Raw genomic sequence first — 21,506 nt, 5'->3', positions numbered from 1 at the left:
TGTCATCTGAAGCCACAGATGCACAAAGCATTAAAAAAACTCAAGAATTCCTGAATAAAGCAAACGTTAAAAATGAACTCTTGTACATTAAAATTTACTTTAAAATTATTGCTGATGGAATACAACAATTAAAAACTATGGATTTAAAATTAAACCAAAGTATGGAAATTGTGGAAAAAGTGTATACATCTTTAAAAAACACACCAGGAAAGGTGGGGGAAATGGCGTTCCAAAAATTATATTCTCTGTTAAAAAAGAATCCAGCATACGATTTTATATGTTCAGTAAATAACGTAATTTGCGGTAATGGAAATGCTACCAACAATACATGCATAAATGAAAACGTAGATTGTTCAATATTTAATTTTTTACCCATCACTTCTTGTGATGTGGAACGCACGTTTTCAAAACTTGAAAATATTTTAAGAGATCAAAGGTGTAAATTTACAATCAAAAATTTAGAGAAATATGTAGTTTGCTTTTGTAACTCATTTTATATACCTTAATTAATATTTTATTTTTTGTTAACTGCGACTTGCTTTAATTTGATCACCATTTTTTTGCGTTAATTTAGAATTAGTGGACGTAATTATAGATCGTTTATTTATTTAATCATTTTTTTGTTTGTTACACAAAATATTTGTTTCTATAATGTTTTTTGCTTTTTCGTTGAGCAAATGATTTTTCCTCCAGGTTTTTAACCTAAACTAAGATTTTTATAACCTAATTCTTCACTTTTTGGACTTAAAAATGTCTCCTTTCATTCATTTTTGAACGACCTAAAATCCGAAGCCGAACTTATAATCTCTGAGCGAACTGGGGTAAGTGGGGGTTTCAAGAACTGAATAAAAATTTAGTAAATAACATAACTTCATTTTCTTTACTTTTCGTTCTTTTTTAAATATTTAATGAAAAACGACCCGTAGATCACATACTTAGATAGATTTGTATAATCACTAAGTTAAAGCGATTCTAGCTTTATTTATTCCAAGTGATATAATTTCTGAAAATCTTAAATAAAATCACCGTAAACTAACCTAAAATATAACTATGTAAATATTATCTTATTATCTACAATTATGACATGATATTAGCAAACTTGTAGCTGACACATTTCACAAAATTATACCTTGAAATTTCATTATTTTTGAATCGAACAATTTTAGATTCTATAAACATATGTCTACGAAGTACATCTTTTGCAATATATTGTTTTTCATTTTAATGCACAGAATTTATTTTTATATTTATAATTATTTATAATTACCAAGATTATACAGGTACTACTGGCGCAGTTGTGCCCTGCCCCCTAACCCCGAACGAAAATGTACCGCAGTTCGGTTAACTGTACCTGACTACCTAATACTTTTTACGGCAATTCGAACAAAATTATCCATATACTTACCTGAGTACCTGGTATTTGAGCAAAATCTTAAATAATAATTTATGTAACTAAATTATATTAAACGTTTCTACATTTGCGTTTGGTGGTCGCCATAATTTAATTTCGGTAATCACGAATACAAGTAAGTTATCAAAACTTGGAATGTGTGTCTATTTAAGCTTAAGTACATAAATTAGTAAATAATAGGAAAATTTGAAAGGGTTCAAAAGATGGTAAGAAAGGGGGTCAATTTGCTTCCAACAACTCTTGTGATAAAGAAATAAACATAACAAGTGTGAAAGACACAATTAGGTAAGTCCAGTATTGCAATATTTCATCACACAATAATAAGCGCAATTTCAAATAAACAGGTCTCATTGATCAACTTTTACGACGGTATAAAGTAACATGTATTCCAGTTTTGATTTCGTGGTTATAATTTAAAATTTCAATAACATATTTTAAAATTAATGAATTAACTATGATTATTATTTTTATTGATATTTTTTTTACGGAATATACCGAAAAGGTCCGAGGAATCTCCTCAAGATACCTGACAACACTGGATCTACTTTAGTCACACACGCCCCAAAGAAGAAGAAAGTGTTCTTGAAAATGGGATTTACACGCTTTTTAGAAGTAGACGACAATGTTTTGGAACGCGTTGTAAAATTATTGAATTATTCTTCTATAGATTTGTTTAATGAAGATGTCGGAAAAATTAAAGAATGGATCAAGAAGCAACAGCATTTTCCAGAAGTGACAGGTCAGTAGATCACATGTGCATGTACAATTTTAAGTAACAGCTAACTAGTACCAATATTGTTAATAATTATTGCAGAAAATTCTTTCTAAGAAGTTAGAGTGTGATGCTTATATTTAAATGTTATATTAGGTTTATCTGAAAAATTAACATAGGTCTATACTGATAAAAAACTCTAGGAGAAGATTTGTTTACTCTTCTTGTAATAAAACTAATTATAGGTATTTTAATTTTTCTTAATGTTTTACAGCTGACGAGAAAATCAAAAATTTTCTCATACTAAATAAAGGAAGTGTTGAAAAAAGCAAAGAAAAAATAGAAAACTATTACACCATAAGGTCCCACTTGCCAGAAATATTTGATAATATTCATCCGAAACTCTCCTTTATGGAAACTGTAAAAGCATCCATGTAACAAATAATTGTAAAGGTTATTGCATTAATATTTATCATAGTTCATTTTAGATATTTCGTTCCTCTTCCAAAGCTGACGAAAGAAATGTACAGAGTCTTTTTCTATAAAGTGCGTGATCCACATTTAACAGAAACTTTTGAACCTGTCCATGGTATTCGTCTGCTGGTGAATATACAAGAAATTCGTATGATTGAAGATGTTACCTATGGAGATGTGTTTATACTTGATGGTAAAAATACACCTTTTCGACCCATTCTCAAGGTCACACCCATGGTAATTTACAAAGCACTGATTGCTATATACAAGGTAAAATATGAAATCACGTATTCGCTTTGTGGAGTTTTTATGTTACAGCAAGTTTTCTCCAGCCGACTGAAAGCTGTTTACGTCATCAATATTCCTCCATATGTAGAAAAGTTTTTTATTCTTCTTAAGGGCGTTCTTAAACCTAAGCTAATAGAACGGGTTAGCCATTTTTGGTATTTTCAAAGTGTCAAAAATTATAATACGTAGCAACTTTCAGATACACTTTTGTGAAAATTCGGATGTTTTAATTGAAAAAATTGGAAAAGAAATTCTGCCAGTGGATTATGGAGGCGAAGAAAAGTCTCTAGAAGAACTACAAGGTAAGAATATTTTTGGTTTTTATTTGGCCTGCTATCGGTAAATTTATTTCTAGAAATGCTTTATCAAAAATTTAAAGAACGTGAAGATTATTTTACCCAGCTAGACGAACTTCGTATAAACGACGATCTGAAACGTCAGAGGCTTAAACATGATGAAATGTTTGGACTTGCTGGTAATTTTAGGAAATTAGATATTGACTGATTATTTTGGTTGATTTTTTGTATATATTTTTTCTAATTACAAATAACTTGTCCGGTTGCTGCAGATCTCCACAGGTGCAGTAAAACCATGTTCTTTTTATTTGACCGTTACATTTGTAATGATTACCATTCTTGAAAACCCGATACCCCGGTTCTACTAAAGCGCGCAATGTGGCTGCTTCATAACAAGCACGATTATGAACGCGAAGTGAAAAAACGCATAAAAGATCACAAAGCAAGTAATCTGATAACGTCGCGTATGCGAGTGACCGCAAGCAAAACAAGTGCACTTATTTATTTCCCTGGAGCACAAGTCAACGTAATTAAACGAGGTCATTCTCATTATTTGTCTGGCAGATTGGGTAAGCGAAATTTTTTGAGTTTTTCAGCAATAAAAATATAATTAGCACAGTGTGCTTTAGTTACTTATTTCCTTACTTAATACTTTGGTGTTCTCTTAGCGGTTTTTGTTTTCTCACAGGTACTTGTATATCTGTTGCAACGATGGCAGTAAGCTTTAAGGCAAACGAACTAGATAAATCCCCACCTTGCTGTGTGCAGCTCAAGACCAGGACGCTTATAAATTGCTTACTCGTCGTGTCTGAGTGCTGGCTGTGCCCCTTTGTACGTAATAATTATAAATTTAATAAACAAGTTCAATGTGCATAACAGTTCCTATTTTGCATTCACGTGTTAAGTGTGGTCCCTTGGTTAGCTTTAGTAACAAACGTTCTACTGAAAAGAAAAAATTGGTCTAAAGAGTTTAGACAGTACTTCCCTCGCTGTCGGAAACGTGACGACTGCATGCCTATTATGTTTTTTTTTCGCAGTGGATTTCAAAGAATTCGGTTTTGTAGTTCCTGATTAAATCAATAAAATATATTTACGCATTCATTAATTTTTTTGAGTCACTCTGTATATGCAAATCCAAAAAATATAAATGGAGTGATAAATGACAAGTACAGACTCATCATATTTTGTACATTTTAGATATGATTTATTCGGCAAACTTTCGAGCTGACGTCATCAAGTTTTTGGAGGGGATAAGCAAATATATTTTGACTAGACATTTATTATGCTCTTTATGACCTTAAAACATCTGCAAGATTTCAGAGCATTCGGTTTTGTAGTTCCTGATTAAATCAATAAAATATATTTACGCATTCATTAATTTTTTTGAGTCACCCTGTATATGCAAATCCAAAAAATATGAATGGAGTGATAAATTACAAGTACAGACTCATCATATTTTTACAGTTTAGATAGGATTTATTCGGCAAACTTTCGAGCTGACGTCATCAATTTTTTGGAGGGGATAAGCAAATATATTTTGACTAAACATTTATTATGCTCTTTAGAACCTTAAAACATCTGCAAGATTTCAAAGCATTCGGTTTTGTAGTTTCTGAGTAAATCAGTAAAATAAATTTACGCATTCATTAATTTTTTTGAGTCACCCTGTATATGCAAATCCAAAAAATATGAATGGAGTGATAGATCACAAGTACAGACTCATCATATTTTGTACATTTTAGATATGATTTATTCCACAAACTTTTGAGCTGACGTCATCAAGTTTTTGGAGGGGGTAAGCAAATATTTTTTGACTAAAGATTTATGATGCTCTTTATAGCCTTAAAACATCTGCAACATTTCAAAGCATTCTGGTTAGCAGATTAAAAATTAAATTTCAAAATGTTGTTTTATAATTTTGATTTTTTTTCCAAAAATCTGGACGTTTCGGGTGAAAAGTCGATTCGGAGTTGTAAACTACATGTGTAGGACTATGTTATTTTATACAATTGAAAACCCATTTACTATGTACAATTTTGAAGTGACGTCATCGCATTAGTGGTGGGGATGATTAGACAAATTTTGGTTAGCGTTTTACCATCTACATGATATTCTTAATATAAGTACAAAATTTCACAACAATCGGTCGAGTACTTTCGGAGATTATCTGTCTAATAAAAATCCGGGACAACAGACGGACAGACGGACGGACAGACGGACGGACAGACGGACAGACGGACGGACAGACGGACAGACGGACAGACGGACAGACAGACGGAAATGGGAGACCTATTTCTTCGTCTTCTAGGGGTCATGAAAGATCGAGAAAATGTAAAAGTAGAGAGTCGGCCGACGGACTCGATTACAATACTTCCTTTGCTTACGCTCGGGAAGTAAAAAAGTACATAGTTACAAAAATGGAATCTACGCCCCTACTAGAACTAGATGACAATGTTTTGGAAATTGTAGTGAAACTGTTAAATTATTCTTCTATGGATTTGTTCAGTGAAGATGCTAGGAAAATTAGACAATGGATGATAAAACAACCGCATTTTCCAGAAGTGATGGGTTAGTAGACCATAGTATTTTAAGTACTTATATACAACTTTGAGTTAAACTTAGCAGTGCCATTTTAGGCAAAACGGTCAAGTCCACAACTTTTCGTGAGTTTTTAAATCTTTAGCAGTTTGAGTTTATTTCGTCTTTTAATCGTCTAAACATTAATAAACAATGTTGGAATTTTGAATTTTTTTTGTTATGTAACCATTTTTAGATATGTTTTGTTACCTTTATAAATTATAATTTGTTTTGAACATTTTTGTTAAAAGTATAAAAGTGAACTAGAGGCAGCTACAAAAGTGAAAAACTCAATTTTTGAGCAAATCCTATTGTCTTTTGTTGTCTTGTAGCTGACAAGAAAATCAAAAACTTTCTCATATTAAATAAAGGAAGCGTGGAAAAAAGCAAGGAAAAAATCGAAAACTATTACAGCCTAAGGTCTCTGTTGCCAGAAATATTTGACAATATTCATCCGAAATTCTCCTATAAAGAAAATGTTAAGGCGTCGATGTAAAAAAACATTGTAAAAGTTTCTGCGTAATGTTTACGAAAACCCGTTTTAGTTACTTTGTTCCTCTTCCAAAGCTGACACAAAAACTACACAGAGTATTTTTCTGTAAAATGCGCGATCCACAGTCAGCTGAAAATGTAGAGCCTGTTGATGGTATTCGTCTGTTGGTGAACATACAAGAAATTCGTATGATGGAAGACATCACTTATGGGGACGTGTTTATATTTGACTGTAAAAATATACCTCTACGGTGGATGCTCAAGTTAACCCCGATGCTCCTTTATAAATCGTTGGTTGTGATATATAAGGTAAAATATTAACCCAACCTTCCGTTTTCTCCAGTTTTTGTTGCAGAAAGTTTTCTCAAATCGACTGAAAGCTGTTTACGTTCTCAATGCTCCCCTTTATACAGAAAAGATTGTTCTTCTTCTTAAGAACATTCTAAAACCCAAACTAATGGAACGAGTGAGTAGTTTTTTATATTTTCAAAATGTCAGTCATCATGACTGTAGATTTTAGATACACTTTTGTGAAAATTCCGATGTTTTAATGGAAAAAATCGGGAAAGAAATTCTTCCAGTGGATTGTGGAGGCAAAGCAAAATCTCTAGAAGAACTGCAAGGTAAAAGGGTACTTTTGGTTTTTTGTTTACGATAAATTAATTTACAGAAATGCTTTATCAAAAATTTAAAGAGCGTGAAGATTATTTCACCCAACTGGATAAACTTCGTTTAAATAACGATTTGAAACCTAAACGACTTAAAAATGATGAAATGTTTGGACTTTGTGGCAATTTTAAGAAATTAGAAATTGACTGATTATTTTAGCCTTTTTATATATGTCTTTTTATTATACACTTATGTAGTTTAAGTTGTATTTGTCATACCTATACACGCAACAGTGTACCAGTGGCGGCGTAGCGTGGTTTAGCACCCAGGGCGGTTTTCTATTGAGCACACACCCCCATATAATAAAACAACAAATGCTAAACGTGCTTACGGGTCTTTACTTCGGCAAAATATTCTATGACGTTATCAAAATTTACTTTCCTCTGTTTTTCAATTGAACGCCAAAAACGCATACCTAACAACCATGGGAGTATTTTAGACCTCGTGTCTTCCAACAAATATTGTTTAGTTGAGAATTCTGACCATTCTCTTGTTCCGGAAGACTCTTATGATCCTGCGCTTTTAATTAGTTTTACATTTAACTACACGAAACTTTCTCATTTTGATGTAAATGATCAAGCCAAAAGTTTTAACTTCAAGAAAGCTAATTTTCAACATTTTTACAGTTTATTACTTTCGACTGACTGGTCATATCTTACTATCATAAACGATGTCAATACTGTTTGCTTTGAACTTTATGATATTGTTATGTTTGACGGGCGAATAATTAATCGGACGTAGATAAAAACTCAACAATTTATTTCTTAATAACTGGTATTTACACAACTCACTATTGCAACGACTATGTACAGAAATTATTCCGGTGAATTTCACTGGACGCTCTTGACTGTCTCCACTGGTTGAATAATCCATTCCCGACGGTCGCCTCTATTTAAACCCATACTTCTCCGATCGAGATTTTTCACGAACATCCATCGCGACTCCGTTTCGAGACTTCCGGTGACCGGCTCCAGACTTGTCTTTATGCGCCCGCCGCTCGGCTGTCGATGAGTCACCGTTCATCGACACACATACTAGAAAAACTCTTATTTTAAATAATGCTTTTAAGGAAACAGTTCCAACTCATAATTATATAGGTAGACGTCACAGGCGTTATACTTCTTGCTTCAACGGAGTGATATTGTTTCATCTACGTAAAAAATCTTCAGCGTTCAAAAATTATAAAAATATAAGTCTTCCTATTATCGTCATGTGTATGAGGAATATCGAAGAAATACTAACAATCTTATTAATCAAAGCTACATGAGTTATTTGAGGAACATTGAAATATCTCTTTCTAAAAAATTTTGGCCATTTGTTCAAAGTAAAAGAGGTAGTTCTAGAATTCCAGGTACAATGAATTATAACAACACAGAAATCAATTGTCCCAAATTGATTGTTGACACATTTACGATATTGTTGCTAAGGCTTTCAAAAATTATGGGTATATTTATAGGAACTGCAGACAGTTTTCCGAAATTGGAACTTTACGTACCCCTTTCTTTTCATTAGTGAGGTCAAAAGTTGACTATATTGCCTTAGTTTGGTCGCCTATATATCAGGTACATATTCAGCACTTAGAATCGCTACAAAGGACATTTTTTAAATTTCTTTAATATCGAGTTGATGGTGTCTATCCTGTTCGAGGTATAGATTAGTCCCTATTATTATCTAGGTTCGACTTCTTGTCTCTTGCATCACGTAGAAGGATTATCGCATTCAAGTTTTTGTTCAGTTTAGTTAATAACAATATCGATTGCAATTACCTACTTAGTAAGCTGAACTTCCTTGAACCAAGAAATAACTCAAGGCAATCCCCATGTTTTAGTGTCAAAGGAATAGAACTAATGCGTCAGTTAAATCGCCAATTAACATCATGTGCGAATTATATAACAAAATATCTGGAAGCTGTGATCTACATGCCGATTCATTTCAAAAATAAAAAAGTGTTTGTTGGAGTATTCGTTAGAATAGTGTTGGAATTTTTAGTTTAGTTTGATGCTTTGTGTGAATGATTGTTTTGTTTCTTAATTTGGTAGTTTTAGGGTATATTTTGCTGTTTCCCTGTAATTGGGTGTACTACCTGTTGGGAATAAATATATTATTATTATTAATTGATGCGCTCATTGTGGACCTCTAGCGCTGGAGTCGGAACAGACTCAGAATAACCCCATTTTACGATAAATCTGAAAATGTCCAATGTAGTCTACTGAACCGCTTCTTGGGAAGAAATACTGGCGACTTCCAAGTGGCGCCTCAGTCGTAAAATTTCCAAAATTATGTCCTCCACAGAAAATTCATCGTTGATTTATGTCAGATTTGGAACTATTCCATGAACATCTTTTTTTGATGACGACGTTAGCAGTAGAATTTATAAACTTACTCTTGACGTTGAAGTTCACGCTGACGTTGCTTTTGCCAAATTGCCGTTGATAGTAACGTTGATGTTCAACTTTTGCCGTTTTACCGTATTTAAAGGGGTTGTAGCAGAAAAGTGGGGGATTTAAGTTGATTACTACAAAAATTTACCATTTTAGACATGTTTTAAGTTTCTTGTTGTCGAAATAAGTCCACACATACCAAGAAAAAAGAGGCAAAATGTAGCCCCGCCCATCCACCCTATCTCAATTGTGATGATTTTTTTATTCGTCGTGAGCCAAGGGGCGGAGCTTAACTGCAAAATCCTTATTTCTCTACGAGAAATTAAAAACATGTTTTTGAATATCGTGCTGTTCAAAGAATAAGACCGTGTATATTAAGAAAAAAATAAAGCCAAAGATTAAGCCCCATTCATAGCCGCCCTGATCTCAATTCTCAAATGTGATGAATGTTTGTCTACAATAATTTACCATTTTAAACATGTTTTAAGTTTCTTCTTCTGAAAAGACGACTACTTATACTAAGAAAACAGTCAAAATATAAGCCCCGCCCACCCACCCTGTCTCAATTGTGACGTTTTTTTTTTTCAATCGTCGAGAGCCAAAGGAGCGGAATTTAAATGCAAAATTCTTATTATTTTTCTACAAGAAATTACCATGTCAGACATTTTTTGAGTATCGTGTTATTCAAGGAATAGTATGTAGATTAAGAAAAAATTAAAGCCAAAGATTAAGCGTTACCCATTCCTGCCCTGATCTAAATAGCAATGAAGTTTTCATTCGTTGGCAGAGCAAGGGGCAAAGCCTAATTACAAAATTCCTATTTTCTTAACAAAATTTACTGTGTGAACAGGTGTAGTCCGCTCTCTTGTCTCTCTTTCTTTAACATTAAATTACATTATTATGAGTTCTCTAACATTCGTAGAAATGTTAAAGTTTTGGTTAATAGAGATTATAAATCTTATCTGAATCAGGTGCAGTCTTCTTTAAGACATAATCCTAAGGAATTGTGGAAATTCTTTCATGACAAAAAAGGGCGAACACGAATTCCCTGTGGAATGTAGTTTCATGAAACAGATCTGTCGACCCCCAAACAAATTGTCGAAGCATTCAAAAACTTCGTCTCCAGCGTTTTCATTTCATCGTCTATTCCTACTGCTGATCCTTTTGCAATATCAACTGATTGGTCATCTATAAATCTTACTACTATATCTGATGAAGAAGTTAACTCAGCTATAAAAAAATTAAAACCCAACATAAGTGCTGGCCTGGACTGTGTTCCTGCATTTCTTATTAGTGACTGCTCCAATGCACACCCTTATTCTCAACAAATGTATTCAAACTAGTACATTTCCGGATGTTTAGAAACTTGCAAGAATTTGTCCAGTTCTTAAATCGGGTGAATCATCGAATATACGTAATTACAGACTTATCTCGCTACTGTCAAATGTTGCAAAAATTTTTGAAAGTGTAAGTTACAGTTCCATATATCCTTGCGTAAAAAACATATTGTGAGTCAAACAGCATGGCTTTATCCGTGCCCGTTCAACAATCAGTAACCTCACTTGCATCACACAGTATTTATCAAATTGTTTGGATAATAATTTACAGGTCGATGTAATTTACACCAATATATCAAAAGCATTTTACCGCATAAATCACATTAATCTTCTGTGTAAACTATATCAATTTGGTTTTTCTACTTCTCTCTTATCTTTATTTACTTCGTACTTACATGACAGAAAGTTGAGTGTTGTCTATAATAACTGTGAATCTACTAATTACTTACAATCATCAGGTGTGCCCCAGGGTTCATCAGGTTGCAGTTTCTCTCCAAAAATAAGCGCAATATTTTGTTAAGTTTCTTCAACGATATGTTTGCCGTAACAAATGCACTGCATAATTCATAGTTAAAACTTTTCTTATGGTCCTCATTCTTCCTCAGAAATTGAAGTTCGTTCGCCTGGTATCGTTAATAAGATATTGTTTTGTGCATGTCAATATTTTCATGTTGAAGAACATGAACATTTTATTTATTTATTTATTTCTCAAAAATTGATATATTATTATACGAATTTATGGAATTAATTTCACAAGTCTACCATTTTTCCACAGTGGCTGTTTTAATTATTTTAAAACCTACCTATGTAATTAGCTGTACAATAAAATTTGTTCTTTGATGGTATACGCAGAAAAATAGATTTGGGTTATTGAATTGCTGATGGAATTCCCCCGACCCTTTTACCAAAAAAAACATGTGCTTAGGGGTATAGAAAATTCAGACTTTAAACAAAATAGGCAGAAAAATGTAAAATAGTTCGAAAAAAGTAAAAAAAGGTGCTCATGATCAAAAATAGGCAAAAACAAGTAGGGTTCAGATAAATTATTTTCTCAGATACACATTTATATACAACTTTCATGCGTTTGCCTGCAACCAAAATGAAAAAGCATTTGCCCAGAATCCGCTCTTTAAATTAATCACTTTTTAATTTCAACTTCGTATGATGCATTCACGTAACAAGGTCAAGATCGATCGGAGCGAATTTAGAACGCGAAAAAACAGCACTTCCATAGCGTTACGAAGCTAGCGGCAGCAGTACAAAAGGAACAACAAGAAACGGGGACACAATACATTATTACATTTAATATTACCACTGGTTTAGAACCACTCGCATCTTGTAAATTTCTATGTAGTTTTGTATAAATGAGTTAATCGGTCTGTTTTCGATAAAATAGTCTTAAGGTTCATTGGCTTTTTACCCATATCGCAATTCTACCTCAGAATTATACACTATATAAAAGTCTCATTTCGTTCTTTTAACGTTTGTTTTATTTGTTATCTGAGAGTTACATTTGTAATGATAACTAATCTTGAAAACTTAAATTACACAAGTTATATTAAACCTCTCAGTGTGGGTCCTCTGTCATGAATACCTAACCACGACCCAGTCAACAATAAGACAAGTAAACTTGTTTACTTGTCTGGGGCAGACTGGAAAAGTGATATCACGTTCTCGCCAATAAAAAGAAAAATATCACAGGCGTGCCTTAGGTACTTCTTCACTGGTTTAGTAGCTTTGGCCATTTATCGGCGATCTTTGGTTTCCCCATACATGCAAATCTACTCCAAGGGTGGCAATAGGCTTTAAGGCACATTTTTAGAACAATAGCCGTCAACGTAAATTCCCGACCCTACAATTTCCAGCCCAAGGCCAGCACGCTTATGGATTATTCGCCGTGGATGTTTATTACATTTGTAAGTAAAACAAGTTGATTGTGCTAAAAATTTTTATTTTGCATTCACGTGTTACCTCGTTTGGTTAGTTTCAGTAACAAGCGAACTGAAAAAGAAAGAAATATTCACAAAAATGGAATCTACACCCTTGCTAAAACTGGATGACAGTGTTTTGGAAACCGTAGTGGAACTGTTAAATTATTCTTCTATGGATTCGTTTAGTGAAGACGTTAGAAAAATTAGGCAATGGATGATGAAACAACCGCATTTTCCTGAAGTGATGGGTTAGTAGACCATATTATTATAAGTTTATACAGGGCTTTTATAAATGATTCTAAGAGCGCAGTTGTCACTTGCCATTAATGTCACTTGTCTGTCATTTAAATCGACGACTTTAAAGTCGTCGTTTTTATTGTTTTAACGTTTTTCAAGTGTGAATCATGGTAGTTCTCATTGATCCAAGCTAAAAACAACAAAACAGTCTTTTTGGAAATGGGTTATCCTGTTATATCTTGTTATCGCCATGGGTATTCGCAAACGTAGTGTATTCTGTAACCGCTTGTAAGCAAGAATCTCTTGCCAAATACCGTGATTTAATAATTCAAAAAACGTCGTTAGAGGCTCACATTAGAGATCTAATCAACAGATTTGTTCGAACTGGCAGTGTCAACAAAGGGAAATCTCGTAGAAGACCTACAGTATCTGAGGAAATTCCCAAGCAGCAGACTGTCGTCTAATTCACGTCAATTTTTGGTCATAACTCGTCGGGGACGTCATTCGCCCAAAAAATCACGTGAAAATGACGAGATTTTTATGACTTACTTCTGACGTCAATTAATGACGTCAAAAGGCCGTCCTCTCTTCGTCATTTTTTATAGATTATATGATCAATTAGATGTGGGTCGTCGTATTCTTTAAAAAGTGGCCTTCATAATGCTTGATTATATTTAGAGCAAAAAATACAACGGCTTAATTAGAAATACACCAAAGACAAGTTTTTTCATTCTAATAATTTCTAATAAAATAATTATTTCTGAAAACTTGTTTACTCTGGAAGTATTATTTTGTAAGTACTATTGATGATCTGAACTTCTGGGGTAAGCCCAAGAAATGCTACTGAAACATGTGTGCAACTACTAATGAAAATATTCTTTGTAACTAAATAGATTTCTTTGTGTTTTTAAAACTGATTTTTCTTTAAATAGCATATTTTATTGCAACGTTTATTTTTGATTATATATTGTACAATATCCTTTTTTTTGTTTATACTAATTATACTCGTAATTACCTGTTAGTAGATTTGTTTATGTTCTTAGGAGTGGTTTATCTTTAATTTGTTTAATTGACATATTTTTTATTTGTCTTTTGAAGTTCATTGTTGGTTGTACAAAATTGTAGTAAATTTAACTAATTTGTAATTTTACACTAATTTGTTTTAACTTTAATTAATATATACTTTGTTTGGGGCTTTACTTGGTGATTATAACGAATTATAATATTTTATTTAAGCTAAACAATATAAAAAAATAAAATTATTTCAGCGTTTTATTTATTGCATATTTTTTTCTAAAAATCAAAATATAAAAAACGTCTTAAAATGGACAATAAATGCCGTCTCTAGGACGTCAGTAAATCACGTCAATAATTCGTTACAAAATGACGACTCTAAGACGTCAGTACATCACGTCAATAGTTCGTGAGAAAATGACGTCATCTAGACGAGACATTTGACCGTCATTGGTATGTCAATATCACGTGAAATCTTTGGTCACTATGACGTAAATGATGACCATTTATTGACGTGAAAAAGACGACATCATGTTGCCTGGGTTGTTGACGATTTGAGACGACTTGAGCAGAATCTGCAAACATCTTTGACAAAATTTCCTCAGCAGTCGGAGGTTCCTGTTGCAATATGATATTGAATGGGCAGTGTCTGCGACCGGATGTTGGTGCAGTAATAAAATGCAAATTCTACCAGTCCAAGACGACATACAAATACGAGGTACAACTTAAGTACTCAAAAGGCCTGAACAGACAAAGTTTTACTACGAAAAGTTTAAAGGAACATCTAGTATGCAATATTAACAAATAAAATATACAACATAGACCAGAAAATTTTGTTGCCTAAAAATGTTAATTCGGGTTTTAAGGGACTATTTTCAGTAGCTTGAAGAACGATTTTAGGCGCCTATTATGAAAATTTTAACTGCCTAAATTCCGGGCTTAAGCCCTCACCTTTTTTTATTTTTCAAATATCTAAATACTCACATTGTCTAACATTTGGAATTATTTTTGCGGGGCCTCTTTGGAACGTGGATTTATGAATTAGGATTTGTTTTGACCGTTTTACTTCCCGAGCGTAAGCAAAGGAAGAATTGTAATCGAGTCCGTCGGCCGACTCTCTACTTTTGCATTTTCTCGACCTATCATGACTCCTAGAGGACGAAGAAATAGGTCTCCCGTTTCCGTCTGTCTGTCCGTCTGTCCGTTTGTCTGCCGTCCCGGATTTTTAGTAGACAGATAATCTCCGAAAGTACTGGGCCGATTGTTGTCAAATTTTGTATTTATATTTGGTATATCATGTAGATGGCAAAACGCTAACCAAATTTTGTCTAATCATCCCCACCACTAATGCGATGACGCCACTTCAAAATTGTACATAGTAAATGGGTTTTAAATTGTATCAATATAGTTGTACACATATAGTTGTACACATGTGGTTTATGACTCCGAATTGAGATTTTGCTCGAAACGTCCAGATTTTTGGAAAAAAACCAAAATTAGGAAACAACATATTGACATTTAATTTGGAAACCGCAAAAACGAATGCTTTGGAATCTTGCAGATGGTTTACAGTTATGATAAGCATGATAAGTTTTTACTCAAAATATATTTTCTTGTCCCCTCCAAAAAATTGATAACATCACCTGAAAAGTTTCTAAAATGTAGAAAATATGATGAGTCTGTACTTGTGATTTATCATTCCATTCATATTTTTTGGATTTGCATATACAGGGTGACTCAAAAAAATTAATGAATGCGTGAAATAATTTTATTGATTTAATCAGGAACTACAAAACCGAGTGCTTTGAAATCCTGGACATGGCTTAAAGTTATCATAGGCATGGTAAATTTTTGATCAAAATATATTTACTCATCTCCCCCTAAAAAATTGATCACGCCACCCCAAAATTTTTCCGAAAAAATACTATCTTAAATGTGCATTGTGGAAAGTATGATGAGTCTATAATTGTGATTTATCACTGCATAAATATTTTTTAGATATACTTATACGGAGTGTGTGAAAAAATTAATGACTGAGTCAATTTATTTTATTGATTAAATCAAGAAATGCAAAACTGAATACTTTGAAATCTTGACGTTTTGAAGATATTGTAAGCATGGTGACTTTTTAATACAAATGTATCTGTTTATCAACCCCAAAAAATTAATTACGGCATCTCAAAATTTTGCAGAATAAATTCTTTTGCGAATGTGCAAAATATGAACAGACTTTTAATCATTGCATTCATATTTTTTAGATTTGCTTAAAGGAGTGACTCAAAAAAATTGAATCAATCAATTTATTATTGATAAAATTAAGAACGAGCCACCCCATTTTCTGGAAAATGTGAGAATACGCTCGTCTTTATAACAATAAAATAATGACAAGGTAAGAATTATTATAACATTCAGAATATTTTTTTCAATGGAGGCTTATGAATAATTTTAGTCATCTGTTTTGGGGCGATAAACTCATTCAAATCAAACAAATGTCTACGTGACATTCTTCCGTTGTAATGTATTCTTGTTGATAATGTGCTGTAAATAAATTGTTTGCACTCATAACCTTTTTTGATGACCTTGGCGCATTCATCAGCATGCGGGACGTCGAACATCACGCACAGATGCGTTTTGCTATAATGTCGTTGTTTATAAATAACGCTGGGCGGTCGAAATTTATTCATCCTATTTACCCGTCTGAAGTGCGCCCGGTGCATCCTTGCCTTACTCGCTTCTCTCTTTCCAATTGTGCATCATTTTTAATAATTTACAGAAATAGTTTTATTTTCAGGGAGACCGACACTTGAAAATTATTTAAAATGTTATTATTATTATGTCGTGGATATGGATTTTAAAATCATCAACTGACGTTCAGTTAACGTTAGTTTTCTCATACAGTGACAACGTTCCTGTTGTATACAATAAAATTTTATGATGGATAAGCCAGTTATAGTGGTCCAACTCTGACTTCGTTTTTATGGTACTGTAATCTCAACTACCGCAAATATTATGAACTCTATTGAATATGTAAATAGCCGTGCCATAAATCATCTTAAAGGTTTACGGACGCATACGGCCCTGTGTAGTGCAGACAGTTGGTCCCTTGATGGTTTATGACCGCTGGATTACTTGCGGCACAGGCCTATTGTGGAACACTTAACTCCTTCACAGTAGGATGCAGTCATAAAAACGAACCAGCATTTGCAGCACTATAACTTCACAGCGGTTCATACCCACCATAAATTGTAGTTTGAAAACCGGACAAATGGAATACCAGTAACCCGAGCCGTTCTTAGCTGTCCTTCTGGTTGAACAATAGCGGCGCATGCCAAGGCAGTGGGACACTCAGTGAGTGAACAGCTTAGCCAACCCCTCGTAATGACCTTGTAAAATTTCATTGTATACAACAGAAACGTTTCTATAGTGAACCAAGACCTATAAGGTTATATGGCCATCATAAAAGTAGTTGATCGCAAATAAATACCCCCATTGTGTGGTTCGCACTAAGCTTACCGGTTGGCAATAAATCATCTTCTAAACATTTCTTGCTCATATTTAACAGGGCCGGCTTTCAAAGCGAGTGGTTATTTCGGAACCCTCAGCGGCTGCAGGTAGTAAAGAAATAGTGGAGTGGTGGATTTTCATATTTAGTGAAAGCCGCCCCTGAACGAAACCACAAGAGCCGGTCGAGCTGCAGTGGACACGTTATTTACGACCCTAAAACCTTTTCTATTGTAAACAACTTAACTTCGACACAATGGGATGATTTTATGATGGCCACATAACCTTATAACTCTTGGTTCACTATACTTTAATTTTCTTCGTGTTGCGTAACATCGGTTGCGAGCCACTGGTCCACCCGTAGCGCATAAATTTCAACCGCCTTGCCCTATTTTTTTTAAATTACACTACATCTTCTTTACAGACAATAGTAAATGCTCTGTTTCTCTTGTTTTAGTATTGTTAATGGATACCTAATTTGTTGAATTTAAACCTTGGGTATCATCGACATTTAACATCAGCAGCTCGTTCGATCTTAAAGCATCGTCAATCCCTACCTGAAATAAAATGTATGACTGGAAAGTTAACAAATTTACCTTTATTCACGCCAGGACAATGGCGCCTGATAAGGGGACGGTTGCTCGGGCGCCTGGGGTATCCTAAGCCGGAGAAACGGATCTCCAGAACCTCGTGAGCGGCCGCGACAAGAAATAAATAATAATCCGGTTAAGATTTAAAAATGAACGGTCTTTATTTTCTATCAGGCTAACTATAACGGATAAGATAAAAAATTATCGGATAAAACAGCAACTAAAGGAAAAGAAAAACAATGCGGTCAAGGGCGTCCTTTGACCTCGGTGGTGGCAGTTTCTCAATAGACGAACCTGCTTCGGGTGCTGGGGAGGTGGTGACGCTGAAAGTGGATCGGACGCGGGCGGTATGCCGAAAGAGGACGGAATTGCGCTGTTTTAATTGTGATTATTACCTCTTTCCTTACTTGAAGAATACTGCCTTTAAGGAACCTGTTTAGACTATTGAAGAACTAAAAACCAAAATTAGAAACCAATGCAACAGTGCTACAGAGAGATTAATGCTTGTATTTGGTTTTTGGCAACTATTCTGAAAGATAATTGATATTGTTTATTTCATTTTTCGTTATTATTATTTATTAAATAAAGATTGGATATCAACTTTGTTTATAAAGACTATATTTAATTTATCATTTTGTACATATTTATTTTCAATAACTTTGTTTGTTTACACCACTATAACCCAATTTTTGTAACTGGATTAATTGGATCTGTGTTATTTATGCATTAAGGGCATAATCAGGCAGATTGTGGCACGAGGGAATCTTTAACGCCCGACGAAGGAAGGCTTTTAATTTCCCTAGTGCCACAATCGCCAATTATACACGTAATACATACAACGTTTTATTCTATTTTAGTTTCTAAATTATTTTTAACGAAATATTGAGTATTTTCGGCTAGATTGTGTGAATTATGTCGATGCGAACTTTAATACATAGCTGGCTATTATTTTGATGTTGTTATGGATATTGGATACCACGTTGATTATTTGATAATTCGTTTAAAAAAAAATGTTAAATATCGAGACTTGATAATTAATTGATTAGTGTAAATGAACAATCAATTGTTGCTTAGCAATTTATGAGAGATTTGTGCGATAAAGGCCAACTTACGCCCGCATTTGGGTGCTTATAAACAAGACCTACTAGATCGTAGTAGTGGAACCCAATGTCAGGGATGGACGGTGAAAGATTAGTAAACTTGGCGACAACGAAACGTCATTTGCGTTAGAATTTTCAGGAAATTTGTAAATAGACGTGAGTTTAGCCATAATTCATTCCACATCACATGTATAACTTGTTTCATTTTGTTTTGATACTTAAATGTAGTGCTTAAAGTTTCAAAATTTTGACAAAACAACTGTATGCAATAGGTGGTACAAGTCAGGCCAAATTTTTTCTTTTCCCGTGGCCGGTCTCGATTATTATTTTTTTTTAACACATACATCTTAATGCAGTGGTATGACGTTAAAATAGTAACAGATTGGGAAAATCGTTGTTATTCTAACTATTATGGTTTTTTTCAACTCCTTGCTGTTACTGACCCAATTATTAAATTATTTTATTCATAATTAATAAGAGTTATACGCAAGCTCAAGGCGAAAACAGTTTCCTAATTTCGCGTTTACGCACTTTGCGTGGCCTTTCAATTAATTAACAACATTAAATTCGTACAATCTAATTCAGTTTCACGCGTATCAAAGAAGAGGAAAGTATTCCTAAATATGGGATCTACGTGCTTGCTAGAAGCAGATAACGATGTTTTGAGACAAGTTGTGAAATTGTTGAATTATTCCTCGATAGAGTCGTTTAATGAAGATGTTGGAAAAATTAAAGAATGGATAAAGAAGCAACCGCAGTTTCCAGAAGTGATGGGTCAGTATCTGCATTTTGTGACTCTTTCGAACTTAATTTTTTCGTGGGGCTTCTATATAAAAGTGTGGATTATTGTGATTTTTATTGACCGGATTTTGGTAATATTTTTTACTTTCAAAACCCTATAAGGAAACTTGTTTACTCTGTTTGTAATAAAACTGAAACAATTTTTTGCAGTCGACAAGAAAATCAAAAATTTTCTCATATTAAATAAAGGAAGTGTCGAAAAAAGCAAAGAAAAAATAGAAAATTACTACACCGTAAGGTCTCAATTGCCAGAAATATTTGATAATATTCATCCGAAACTCTCATACATGGAAACTGTAAAAGCATCCATGTAACAAATAATTGTAAAGCTTACTGCATTAATATTTATAATACTTCATTTTAGCTATTTTATTCCTCTTCCAAAGCTGACGAATGAAATGTACAGAATTCTTTTCTATAAAGTGCGTGATCCACATTTAACAGAAAATTTTGAGCCTGTCCATGGTATTCGTCTGCTGGTGAATATACAAGAAATTCGTATGACTGAAGATATTACCTATGGGGATGTGTTTATACTGGATGGTAAAAATACGCCTCTCCGGTCGATTCTCAAGGTCACACCCATGGTGCTCTATAAAGCACTGAATGTTATATACACGGTAAAATATTAGATCACGTATTCGTTCTGTCCAGTTTTTGTGTTACAGCAAGTTTTTTCGCAACGACTGAAAGCTGTTTACATCATCAATGCTCCACCTTACGCAGAAAAGCTTTTTAATGCTTTTAAGAGCCTTCTTAAACCTAAACTAATAGAAAGGGTTAGCAGTTTTGGTATTTTCAAAATGTCAGTAATAATAATATTGTAAATTTCAGATACACTTTTGCGAAGATTCGCATATTTTAACTGAAAAGTTTGGAAAAGAAATTATTCCAGCAGATTATGGAGGCAGCGAAAAATCTTTGGAAGTATTGCAAGGTAAGAGTCTTATTTTAAGTTTTTTGTTAGTCTGCTTACGACAAATTTATTTCCAGAAATGCTGTATCAAAAATTTAAAGAGAGTGAAGATTATTTTACCCAACTAGATAAACTTCGTATAAATGATGATTTGAAACCTCGGAGGCTTATAAATGATGAAATGTTTGGACTTTCTGGTAATTTTAAGAAATTAGAAATTGACTGATCATTTGGGTTTATTTTTGTATATGTCTTTTTGTATTAGAATTGGTTCAACTGCTTTTATTTTAATGGGGTTTGTTAGATGTGTATTAAATATACTTTTTTAATAAATAAATAAATAGTTCGAAATGTGTCCTTCAAGGGTCGGTCCTTGGATCTATCCTTTTCCTCATTTATATTGATGACGTTCACAGTACTTTTCCAAATGGTGAACTAGTCTTATACGTAGCGTAGACGATACAACTTTTATAATGTGTGAATTGGGTGAGAGAAGTTCTGTATAAATAACTTCCGACCAAGTTTTTTTGTACAGGGTGAGTATTATAATAACGGGACACTGACTAATTTTCACTGCAACACAACATACATAGTTTCCAAAATAAACACATGCGTTTTTAGAATATCCTTACTAGTTAGTTGTCACTGTTTCTGAAAGACGTCAGTCAAAATTCACAAATGAAATATTAAAAAAACACCAACATATTATTTCAAAGAAATGTAATAAGGAAATTGAACAATTAAATAAATGTAACTAGCGTAAGTACTGTTCAAAATGC

At 33.5% G+C, this 21,506-nt stretch overlaps 2 protein-coding genes across 7 annotated transcripts; both read left to right on the top strand.

The window, feature by feature from the left end:
* The first annotated feature begins 1,726 nt into the window (after positions 1-1,726).
* LOC135123469 (alpha-tocopherol transfer protein-like) lies at positions 1,727-4,064 on the top strand. Its single transcript, XM_064048134.1, has 8 exons — positions 1,727-1,780; positions 1,914-2,150; positions 2,398-2,557; positions 2,612-2,867; positions 2,916-3,026; positions 3,085-3,187; positions 3,241-3,360; positions 3,870-4,064. The coding sequence occupies exons 2-8, from the start codon at positions 2,000-2,002 to the stop codon at positions 4,055-4,057; spliced, it is 1,089 nt and encodes a 362-aa protein (XP_063904204.1). The 5' UTR covers positions 1,727-1,780; positions 1,914-1,999; the 3' UTR covers positions 4,058-4,064.
* Positions 4,065-5,546: 1,482 nt separating this feature from the next.
* Positions 5,547-21,017, top strand: LOC135123470 (alpha-tocopherol transfer protein-like). 6 transcript variants are annotated; one of them, XR_010279622.1, is made up of 8 exons: positions 12,144-12,553; positions 12,622-12,816; positions 16,078-19,784; positions 19,962-20,121; positions 20,176-20,431; positions 20,505-20,590; positions 20,646-20,748; positions 20,805-21,017. XR_010279622.1 is itself a non-coding variant. In XM_064048135.1 (8 exons), exons 3-8 carry the CDS (start codon positions 19,634-19,636, stop codon positions 20,951-20,953), a joined length of 930 nt encoding a protein of 309 aa, XP_063904205.1. In that variant the 5' UTR covers positions 12,199-12,553; positions 12,622-12,816; positions 16,078-19,633; the 3' UTR covers positions 20,954-21,017. The 6 variants fall into 6 exon arrangements, 5 of the variants coding, with proteins under 5 accessions (XP_063904209.1, XP_063904208.1, XP_063904207.1 ...); XM_064048135.1 differs by having other exon boundaries at positions 12,199-12,553; positions 20,480-20,590; XM_064048136.1 differs by lacking the exon at positions 16,078-19,784 and having other exon boundaries at positions 12,203-12,553; positions 20,480-20,590.
* The last annotated feature ends 489 nt before the right edge of the window (positions 21,018-21,506 follow it).

This window comes from Zophobas morio, unplaced genomic scaffold (genome assembly GCF_036711695.1).
Source record: "Zophobas morio isolate AGI-343-1 ecotype UQ-CSIRO unplaced genomic scaffold, CSIRO_AGI_Zmor_V1 ptg000006l, whole genome shotgun sequence".
Lineage (NCBI taxonomy): Eukaryota > Metazoa > Arthropoda > Insecta > Coleoptera > Tenebrionidae > Zophobas > Zophobas morio.
This window is presented reverse-complemented; position numbering and strand designations above follow the sequence as displayed.